We start from the raw sequence: 12,092 nt of genomic DNA on the forward strand, positions 1-12,092 counted from the left end.
TGAAAAGGGCATTTTAAGCTATTTGCTTTTTTATTCTGGATGGAAAAAAATGGAGTGCTTATTTTTTCTTTGAACACATGCGTTATTTAACATCAACAATCAATAAACTATCGGTCAGATTCTAGTGGTTATGGGTTTATAACCCCAACCAGACTCATCACTCATATACCACTGTGCTGGAGTGCAGCATGCAAAGGCAGACTTATTTTATTTTTTAACAGAATTAGGTCCCCTTTTCAGGACTGACTCATGCAGATCAGCAAGCAAACACAACTAACCACAAATAACAATGTGTATTGTCTGCCTTGTCTTCAGTAGCAGTTAATTTGTGTTTTTGTTTTCTTTTTGTTGTATGTATTTTTGGCTTATAGTTCTGCTTTGTTGTATATTTAGCAAAAAATAAAACTGACAAAAACAATGGCCTAGAATTGATTCTCAAAGCTCTTTACTCTAAAATGTCTCTATGGTTACAAAACTACATGTGTAAACAGTTTAGACATCTCATTTAGGTGCTTGTAGGTGCTTGTAAATAGACTGTTGTTTATTTTTTGCATTAGAATTGCCGTTTTTTAAATGACAAGTAAATATATTTGACAATCTAACCCATGTGTACTGTACATACAACTAGATACAGCTGCCATACAATAAAGCATAGAAACTTCATGTATTCTAGTATTTAACATTCATTCTGAGTCATTGATAGCAAAGCGCTTCCTAATTTTGAAAGTGTGCTGGAGGACTGTTTGCTGAATAACTCTATTTAATGAATGTGTGGGTGTTACTTTTAAGTGACTGGGGTCCTGAGTATATGAAACAGAAGCAGTCATACTGAACAAGTGGTAATGATTAAAAAGAAGGGGTTATATTATGTATACATGAAATTCCTAAATAACCCGAAATGCATTTTGTTTCTAACACAGGAGTGGCTCAAGTTTTAAACAGACTTGATGGGAAACCTTTTGATGATGCTGACCAGCGGCTCTTTGAGGTATTTTTCCCCCCATATTTTGCTTAGCACTGTGATTCTGGTGCCAATTCCAGCATAAAAATGTACTGGGACTACTTGATTTAAGAGTTGTAAATTAATGCTAAATTAATGCTACTATTCATGAATTGTGCGTTACTACTGTATATAATGCTTTCATATAGCATTCATAAGTGTTAACATTGTTAAGCTTTATTACTTACTAACTAGAGGGTAGTAACACATATTTTGATTGATCAACTACAGTATATCCAACTATTGTGGATTTATCATTGATTGTTAATTAACAAAGCCTGCCTAAAGTGTTACCATTTCATACTGTAATACAGTTGCAACTGGTTAAGGTTTATAACAGTTGGCAAAAACTACAGAAGAAGAATAATGCAATTTACAAATAGTACCACAATATGTAAATAATTCAATTGGCGTGATTTAATCTTCAAATCATTATGAGCACTTTTTAATTTCCATTCTAAGACAAACAAGGAAAAAACATACAATCCCCTGGTTTGTTTATTTGTGGTTTGGTAACTCGATTGTATGTACTGTCCCTGTAAATGGCCTTGCAGTAAAGATCATTGTTTGTAGCTAATAGTCAAATCCTTGCCAAAGGAAAGCTTTCCCCCAGTGTAATATTTATGTGTATGTGTTACTTATTGTGCATATGTATTATCTACATATTAAACCTGCCTGTTTTATAGCACTGAAGTACATGTACACATTTTTAGACCCTAACAAAACACTTTTGCTGCTTCCCACAGGCATTCGTTATCTTCTGTGGTCTTGGCATCAACAACACAATAATGTATGACCAAGTGAAGAAATCCTGGGCAAAACAGTCAGTAGCATTGGATGTAAGGACAGAATATTTTTCACATGACATTTCTGTTTTATTAGAAACCCACTGATATAGTACAAAGAGTGCGTAAGGGTAACAATTGGATATGCAGGCTGTCATCTCATAGTTGTGGGTTGGATTTAATCTGAGCTCAGTAGAAATGGAAAGCTATTTGAAGACCTTTGCAAGGGTTCTGGGTCGGTCTCAGATCAGACCCTAATGGACTTTGGCCAAGTACTTGACAGTTATAGAGACCAGGTTGTATTCTCAACCTCATGTGCAGGGTTAATTACTCCTGAGCTGTACCGCCTGTGGAGAACATTTAGTCGTCAGTGCTGTCAACCTAGCAGCTTTCATCAGCACCATATTGATAACAAAAAAAATATGAAGAAAAATGAATCTGTTCAAGAACTCATAAGCAATGCAAACCTATATGGAGTCCTCCTTATGCTATTTATTACCTTTCTTTAAAAAACAATATTTTGTGCAGGGGAAGCATTACAAGGAGAAGAAGCATGCAGATCAGAGCCCTTGACAGGTCTGAATAAACATGAGTTTACTTTATCAAATAAGAAATGCATAAACTGTAAAAAAAATACACGTGAAGGGACACCGCCACTAAACATAGCGTGACAGGATCTCAGTCTCCTCAGTCAGAGCCGAGTGCAAGCCAGGTGCAAAGTTACTGCAACAAAGGTTCTTTATTATCTGAAAAGAAGTCTTCAAGTATTGAGCTGTTGGAACTGATCTGTTGATTGACAAATTGTCTCCCCCAGACTTGAGAAAAAAGGAGGTGATATCAAATTTTAATAAAGATGGTTATCACTCAGTAAGATTTAAGACTTGAGATGCAATTTTTTTTTGAACTCATGGTAGTCGTGTATTGTCATTAAAAGTTAATAAAATATTTAGTTAACTAGCAACAGTACATTACGATAATAATTGGGCACTCTAAATTTATTTATTATATAAAAAAAGAACAGTTCTTCAAATCGTGGTGAAACGGATGTACTTTCTTTCTAGAAATTTTTGAGGTTCTCATAATCTAGCTCATGTTGACCTTGTTATGCATGATTTATGGCATGTGATTATCTAAGCATCTGTTCCAATGCTGAGTTCTCTTAGATTTTATTATGAATGAGAAACAACATTTGCATCTTCATCAGGCAATTACAATAGTAATTGTAATATCATATATTTCTTTATTATTAGGGGGAACCACAATACCTGACAGGAATCGGCCTTGGGATCTTTTTAACCATATTTCATGTTTCTGCTAATGTCTTTCCTGCTAATGAAACTAGAAAGCAAAGAGTCTTATTAAAAATATGATTCTGTCACAGGTCCTGTCCTACCATGCCACTTGCTCGAAGACTGAAGTTGATAAATTTAAGGTAAGGAACACACTTTTATATAAATGAAATGTGTATTAATAATCAAAGTTGCTCTTTCAACATTCAAACATTCAGACGTACTTATATTAAATACATAGATTAAACTAGCTGAATGTAATACAAATGCGACCTAAACAGACCTAGAACTTGAACTACTAGATCCAAACAGTTTCTACTGATGGAGATGTAGACATTTTTTAAATAAGTAATACATTTCAGCCATTCATATTGAGGCATTGATACAATAGCAAACAAGCATCCATATTTGCTAGTTTATCATCAGTTCCTAGTTGGTTATTTCTTATGTTAATACAACATATGTTTTTGTGGAGGGACTGGAGGGAATATAATGCATACAGTAAAAATCTGGTGTTCAGAGGATTAAAAAGGTATGTTGAGGATTCCACTGCTGTAATGAACACTGAATGCAAGTGCAAATACGGTGTGTGCTGTAATGCCAACGCTTCACATTAACATTAAGTGTACACTTGAAGTTTTATTTTTAGAGGAATGTCAATGTAATTTGATTAAATTGTAAAGATACATTTGTGTCACTGTGCTGTAAGCACTGTGTTTGTCGAGACAGTTAAAAGTATGACTGACACCTGCAGTAGGGTTCAGAACTTGGCACAGGTTTAATTAGAAACCTGTGATCACAGGGGATAACCATTCTCTCTGAGTCCTGTGTGAACCAACCTGCAGTGGGGCGGCAGTCATTGTGACAGCACAGCGCTCATTGAGAATTCATTGAGAATGCTTTCCAGGGCCATGTTTGAGAAACGCAGCTCAGTTTCACAGGGTAGGAAAGTAACAGCTGAGTTCAGTACGTCTGGTATTTCATCCTACCTACACATCTAATCTCCTATTCTTAACACTTTTTAATTCAGTTTTATTATGCCTTACCAACACAGTAGTTCTTTCCATATCTTCCCATTTTAGATTTTGCATATTTAGTTGCCTTGAAGACAGAAGAGCTGCATTTGAACCATTATTGACTTATGTGGTGGTGTGGTGTTATAATAAAAAAAAAGGGTTTTAACTACAGGGTTAGTAATTATATATATATATATATATATATATATATATATATATATATATATATATATATATATAACATACAGTAGTACTAGTGCACAATACATTTTTATTATTAATTTATCATTTATAAATGATAACTTCTGGCTTTTAGTTGGCCCTTAACCCTCAAAATTGTTAAGAACAAAATATTGATACTGGCAGTTCTAAGGAAAAAAGCAAAGCTGATGTACTTAAATTGATCCATTAAAATTAAACCCACAGCAAGTTTACACTTTTGAAAATACTTCTTATGATTCTGAGTTTGTACATGAGGAGAGGGTACTCATCATTTCCCACCATCAGATGAAGAATCACTGCATTTCCATGGCAAAGATTAGTATTTTTTATGTTTTATATTTTACTTTACCAAAAAGTTGTGGTGAATGAATGATTACCTTTTTGCTGCTTTGAATACCATTTGTTTAATGGGAAACAATTCTTATTCACTGCTGATTTGCCCCAGAGCCATGTTTTTATAAGTTGCATAAATAAACATTATTCACAATACAGGGGATGAAAAAGAGCAGTAAAAAGGTAAAAAAAAAAGGTTTACCCAATATTATTGCAAGTTTATAAACACACAGCTTCCCTTCCCTCCTATGTCCACGGAAATAGGGATGTCATGCAATTTAGAGAAAATGATATATACAGTATGTGGATACCAATGCATGACAGTCCTATCGTATTTGAATGTCTCAAACTTCATCCATCCTATGCTCTCTAAATCCTTCTTTATTTATTCCTTTGTCTTTCTGTTTTCATTGTGCTGATTTGTGTTAATGGTTTAGAATGACATTAAAAAAATGATTAATAATAAAGAAATGACAGCAGTATGGGAAGACATGCGTTTATCAAGCAAAGCAAAGGACTCTCACATGAGGAACTGAAGCAGGCATTTAAGAAAAAATGTAGTCCATTAGTTTTCTTATTCTAAATATAGATATTCCTAGTCTCACTAAATTCCTATATGCAGATCATATGAGAGGAACTCCAGACTTAGAGGGAATTACCATTAAGGAGCATTTGTTGGCAGTAATGGCATGGGTTTATTTAAACTGTGGATGGTATTGTTGTGATAGTGGGCCCTGTTCATTTCTTGTTTTTTTAAAGCCAAACTTTCTTTTTATGCATTTCCGGTTTTATATTATTTGGTTAATGATAAAAGCAGTTATTTAGATAGTTCTTTTTTTTCTTTTGGACATTGCTTCTGGTTCCAGGTGAAGATGTCTCAATGGAGGCTATCTGGGATAACAGACTGGCTTTAAGCCAATCAGCTTGTGAGTTTTAACCGTTGACATATGATTATTCAGAATATTCTGCATACTGAATAATAATGGAATATTAGTGTGCATGTAAACATGAGCGATGCTTGAGTGTTAATTAGAAGGGCCAGGAGAAAGGTAATGGTAACCCACATTATTATTAAAATTGAGATAATAATATCAATATCCATATACTATATGCCACTGTACTTTCATCCATGCATATTACAGCTCATATGAGGGAGTTTTAATGTTACATAGTCATTGTTTAAGTTATCATTTAAAAGGCTGCTGCATGCTGCAGTAAAATGCTATACTGCTGTCACAAAGACGGCCGGAGTGGGTGGCGTCAGACCAGAGCCAGGAAATAAACAACAGAGACTTGGGGTTTTGGTGAGGCTGAGCGCGTGATCGCGCTCAGCATTTAATAATTAACAGACAGAACACAAAATAAAAGGTTTTAAACACAAAAACAGGACACGGCGCTTGAGGCCAAAATAAACAGTCAAACAAAACGAACTAACACTTAACAAACGGTGCACGGAGACAAACACGGTGAGTAAAGCCAAAACAAACGTTACGATCTTTCTTTTTCTTTCTTTCTCCTCTCTCTCTCACCCGTTCTCCACTCACGAACACCCAACCCTGAGTGAATGAAAATGTGTCTATATATACTGTTGTGCTGGGATTCAATTACTAATTAATTATTCACTTGAATCCCAGCACGTGAATTAATTCTGTGCAACCCCGTGCTCACATATTACATTTAACCAGCACGTGAAGTGATTTGTGCCCTCCTAGTGCCTAAATATAAATCTACCTTTTAAATCACACATGAAACACAGACCCGTTTATATTCCGTGTACCAATGACTATACACCGACATTTACACACAACACGTAACATACAACACATAACACACAAATGCACACAGGGGCGGGGCGCATTGCCACATATACCCCCCCCTTGTGCGCAGCCCTTATAAATCCAGCAGTCCAGGCCAAAGTCTCGGGCTGGGAAGGGAGGCTTCCAGGGGCCCACAGGTGGCAATGTTGCCAGTAGCCAGGTTGCTACTGGCCATGCTGTCAGCAGACGTGCTGACAGCTCCCAGACTGACTCCTTCAGCCGGGGCAGTCCTGGCAGCGGAAAAGCTGCCTGGGGAATGGTCTCCTGACCTCTTCTTCGTAGCCGGCAGCTCCCTCTTCCGGGGCTCCGGCCACAGTATCTTCTGCAGCACAAGTGCTGCAGTGGGAGCAGGTCTCCGGACCTCCCCCACGATCTCCGGCAGCGAAACTGCTGCAGTGGGAGCAGGTCTCCGGACCTCCCCCACGATCTCCGGCAGCGAAACTGCTGCAGTGGGAGCAGGTCTCCGGACCTCCCCCACGATCTCCGGCAGCGAAACTGCTGCTGGGGTTGGTGGTCTCAAGACCTCCTCCCCCTTCTTCGTGGCTGACAGCTCCCCTTTCTGGGGCTCCGGCCACCGTGCTCCCTGTGGTGGAGGTACGGCAAGCAGAGACAGCTCCTGCTGTTCTGCTTCTGGCAGTGGCGGAGGCAGAGGCAGCTCCTGCTCCTCTGCTCCTGGAAGTGGCAGAGGCAGCTCCTGCTCCTCTGCTCCTGGAAGTGGCAGAGGCAGCTCCTGCTCCTCTGCTCCTGGCGGTGGTGGTGGCGAAGGCAGAGGCAGCTCCTGCTGCTCTGCTCCTGGCGGTGGTGGTGGCGAAGGCAGAGGCAGCTCCTGCTGCTCTGCTCCTTCCGGTGGAGGTGGCGGAGGCAGAGGCAGCTCCGGCTGCTCTGCTCCTGCCGGTGTAGGTGGCGGAGGCAGAGGCAGCTCCGGCTGCTCTGCTCCTGCCGGTGTAGGTGGGAGCAGCGTGTAGTCTCCTGCCGATGGAGGTGGGAGCAGCGTGTAGTCTCCCCCTTTTCCAGGGGACTGGTGCTGCTCTACCTCTCTTGCAGGGAACTGGTGCGGCTCCGCTTTTGACGGGGAAACCAGCAGGCATTCTCCCTCTGCTGGTGGAGGTGGAACCAGCAGGCATTCTCCCTCTGCTGGCAGCTTGGGTCCTAGGGCTGTGGAAGCCCCGACTTCCCTCTCTTCGGGCTGTGGACGCACCGACTCCTCCCTTTTGGGCTGTGGACGCACCGACTCCTCCCTTTTGGGCTGTGGACGCACCGACTCCTCCCTTTTGGGCTGTGGACGCACCGACTCCTCCCTTTTGGGCTGTGGACGTTCGGGCTCCCCCCACTCAGGCGTAGGACGTTCGGGCTCCTCCCACTCAGGCGTAGGACATTCGGGCTCCTCCCACTCAGGCGTAGGACGCTCAGGCTCCTCCCGCTTGGGCTGTGGACGCTCAGGCTCCTCCCGCTTGGGCTGTGGACGCTCAGGCTCCTCCCGCTTGGGCTGTGGACGCTCAGGCTCCTCCCGCTTGGGCTGTGGACGCTCAGGCTCCTCCCGCTCGGGCTGTGGACGCTCAGACTCCTCCCGCTCGGGCTGTGGACGCTCAGGCTCCTCCCGCTCGGGCTGTGGACGCTCAGGCTCCTCCCGCTCGGGTACTGGCGAGCTGGCATAGGGGCATCCCGACCAGTCGTGTCCCCCTTCCTCACATCGCCCGCACCAGCTCGGTGGCACCTCGGAGCAGTCCCTCCAGCGGTGAACCACCTTTCCGCACCAGGTGCACCAGGGGAACAGGTTCTCTGGCTCCTCTGGCCGCTGTTGCAGTTGTGGTTGGGGCGGTGGGAGCAGCAGTCTACCCTCCCCTGCTGGTGGTGGAGACTGAGGCGACCCCTGCTCCTCCCTCTCCTGATGGACAGGGCAGTGGGCCACGAAGTGCTCACCTCTGCAGATGGGGCATAGTTGGGGTAGCTGTCCGAGGGGGTACCAGGGGCAGTTGGTGCTGGAATGCCCAGGCTCAGCGCAGCAGTAACACCCGGGCTGCTGTTCCTCCGGCTGGTGTTGTGGTTGCTGTTGCAGCTTTCCTTTCCCCCTTCTCTTCTTACTCCTCCTCCCCACCTTCCTCTCCTGGGCCGGTTCCTCCTCCTCCTCACCTTGGAAGGGGCAGATCGCCACCGTGTGTCCATAGACTCCACAGGCCATGCACCAGCCTTGGTCCCTGAGGCCCCCGAGGAGGTCCTCCAGGTCCCGGCAGCCGTCTCTCCAGCCTTCCATTTTCACTTTTTTTTTTTTTTGAAAACAGTCCTGTGTTTTTTTTTTTGTTTTTTTTTTTTTTAAACACAAAACCCCCTCTCCTGGTCTGACGCTTGGAGGCGCTGTTTATCCCACGATGACACCACGTGTCACAAAGACGGCCGGCTGAAAGAAATGTGATAGACTGCTTGTATTCCAATAGGAAACAGTATATATGGGACTATATGAAAAAAAAGAACAAAAAGGCTACTCTGCAATGTGTACAATCCCCAGAGACATCCTCCAAGAGGGTCAGAAACTCCAGCTGCTATCCATATACTGTAAGATATACAGTACAGAAAACTTTTCACAGGCATGTGAACATATTGGCTGCATAGAGATAGAGCTAGCACACTATGGTTGTAGCAATGTCATGCCTGAAAAAATCTACTTGATTTTTAAGTACTGCGCCAATTGGTGTCATTTTATGGTAATTAAAGATAGGCTATGTTAAAGAGTAAGTAGCAGGGTTCCGAAAAATATAGTGTTACACATCCCCACATGTTGCTACAACTGTTTAAATAGTGTGCCTGTCATTTTTATTTTCATTGTTAACATCCTGACAACTTTTTACACTTATAACTTTAAAGCTCTTTTCAAAGTGGCTGCTCCACTTCAAAAATCCACCTTCTGTACAACATGTACTGTTGGCGAGATCTATGGACAATAGAACAGAGCAGGATCAGTTTCCTCATCAGGTCAACATATGATGTTCTCCCATCACCATAGAACCTTAATCTATGGGTAGGAGAGGATCTGTGGTGTCCTTTATGTTCATTGCCAGCTACTTTAAGACACATTTTGACAGGATGTAAGGTGGGTCTTAGCCAAGGACGGTTTACATGGCGTCATCACCAGGTGCTGCGATGTTTGGCCTTAGCATTGGAAGACAAGCGCAGCATGACCAACAGGTTGCCACCAATTCCAGCAATATATGACTGTGATAGAAATATAATGAGTTTTGGATGTAAATCTCCCTCCCGACCTGTGAGGGCGCTAAGCATTGAAAGGGGAAGGCTTTGGATGGGCTGACCTGACAATTCTTTCCCGGGACGGGAAGTTGGTCAGTCTGGAAGAAGGCGAGACTCCGTTGCAGGAACATATTGACCCGGAAGGAAAATGTAGCAGTTGAAGACAGTAGAGACAGCTGCAATCATTTACCAAGGGGTCATGAGTGATAGCATAAAGGGGACGGAGGATCGTAAATCTTTTCCTTCGCTTGGTTCAGAGAAGCACGGAACTGGAAGGACTGGGGGTGTTCCCAAACACAATTGTATTGAGAAAAGAGTTTGTGAGTGTTTTGTTTCTTTTGTCGTTGTTAGTAATTGTCTTTTGTTTTTGTGAAAATCACTAGACGGCTAACACGTCTCCGGAGCTGTCGCATTGGGCCAGCATTACCCAGAGCAACACTACACCACAATCACTGTTTAATTATTATCACCCACTACGAGCACTACTGCACGCACCCAGGACTGGTGACTGTGTTAGTGTATTGTGGGACGGATATTTGTGTTTATTGTTTGGGACTGTAACCCTGTTGTTATTTACTCCATGCACTACACATTGCTGTGTATTGCCGGGTATTATTATTTGGTCATCAGACGTGGATATAATTAAAAACTGTTCCAAACTGGATTATAACTCTCTGTGTTTCATTACTGCACTGCATCACCTCTGCACCTGCACGTACCACTTACCACTTTGCCACAATGACACACGAAGAACAACATTCCTCCATCCAGTGGAGCAACCACCAAGAAAAGGTATTAAAACCAAAACTCATCTAGGACAAGTGGAAGCTGCTAGAGTCTGGAAAATGCTGTCAGATGTTGGACAACAGCTTATTTTTCCACCTGAGATTGCCACCACTAACCTTTAACCTGATATTGTCTTGTGGTCTGGATCAGCACACCTTGTTCACCTGGTAGAGTTAACAGTGCCATGGGAGGATGCTGTGGATGAGGAAGAAACTTAGGTATGCTCAACTAGCTGCTGAAGCAGAACAGCAAGGATGAAGAGTCCAGGTTTACCCAGTGGAGGCGGGTTGTTGAGGATTTGTGACACACTCCACAACCCGGTTTCTCAGAGGCCTCGGATTCAGTGGTCAAGAGTTGTGACACATAGTGAAAAACTTATCTGAAGCAGCAGAGAGGAGCAGCAACTGGCTCTGGTTGAGATGAAAAGATTGACAAAACACCAAGGTTGGTAGGTGCCCACTTGAAGACCCCAGAGAAGTACTCTCTAGGGCATCATGCTGATGCGCTAGAGAGGCCGCACTGTAGTTGATCCCTGGAGCCAGCATTGCAGTCAGTGTGCTGATGCGCCAGGGAGGCAAAATAGGCTGATCCCTGGAGTCAGCATTACACTTCGGACATCAACACTAGGCAGAAGGATATCTACATCATCAGATGGAAGGAAACATAGATGGATCTCATTAGTTTACAGTAAAATAAGCTATGTCTTAGTTGGTGCTTATCTTGGTGATAGCTGAGTCCAATATCATCATGAAGTTTTAACACCTACTCTCATGTAATGGAAATCATGAGTACAACATATTCCTAGTTCTTTGAATTGTAATGCTCTGAATGAGAAGCTGGAAAAAAGTGTAAGTCCAATGCATTTTTAATGGCTTCTATGCATTATTTATATGCTTCTGAAAACACTGCTAGTACAGCATATGCTTGCTGAGGCTCTGCTGTGAAAGAATAAGGAATTACAATCTCCTTTCAGAGCGTTTGATTTTTTTTGCTACAATAATATCTCCCCTGTGAACACTGCACACACATTACTGACAGCGTGTGGAGATCTTCAAAGTGCACAACAGTAATTGCAAGAAATCCCTCAGCAACTGAAAACGAGGAACATTTAATCCTGTTTACCCAGATGTTTTTGTGAGATTAGAATTAGTTTTTTACTTTTGAGATATTTATATAAAAAAACATGCTTGCATATGAATTAATACTGTATATATTGCCCTGTTGAATTCCAGTGGCATAAAATACATGAGTGATACATTCAACACTTCTTCATATAAACACCTACTTATTTTGAAGTGTTACAACTATACAATAAATATAGTTAGCATATATAACACTTGCATTATTTTCGTATGGTCCCTTCTACCAAAATATCTCATCACCTAATCACCAATTCAGTATACTCTTGTTCTGGAAAAATTACCTGTTCAAGCCAGTCTTATACTAGCTAAAACTAGCTTTGCCAAACCATAATGGAGGAAAACCCTTGACTGTGGTACTATACTGTACTATGTGGTACTACATATTAATATGAGAACATCCAGGGGCGATATTGGGAAGGAACTGCATATTGTTTGGTTCATCTTCTAATATAAATGATTATT

At 42.1% G+C, this 12,092-nt stretch overlaps 1 protein-coding gene across 1 annotated transcript in view; it reads left to right on the top strand.

Moving 5' to 3' along the window:
- LOC117412319 (dual 3',5'-cyclic-AMP and -GMP phosphodiesterase 11A) overlaps positions 1–12,092 on the top strand; it is a 72,132-nt gene that overhangs the window by 37,034 nt on the left and 23,006 nt on the right. Inside the window, exons 8-10 of the mRNA XM_034020605.3 lie at positions 921–988; positions 1,747–1,839; positions 3,167–3,217. Of these exons, the coding sequence (XP_033876496.1) occupies positions 921–988; positions 1,747–1,839; positions 3,167–3,217 (212 nt within the window). The remainder of the gene's footprint in view (positions 1–920; positions 989–1,746; positions 1,840–3,166; positions 3,218–12,092) is intronic.

Source organism: Acipenser ruthenus, chromosome 10 (genome assembly GCF_902713425.1).
Source record: "Acipenser ruthenus chromosome 10, fAciRut3.2 maternal haplotype, whole genome shotgun sequence".
Lineage (NCBI taxonomy): Eukaryota > Metazoa > Chordata > Actinopteri > Acipenseriformes > Acipenseridae > Acipenser > Acipenser ruthenus.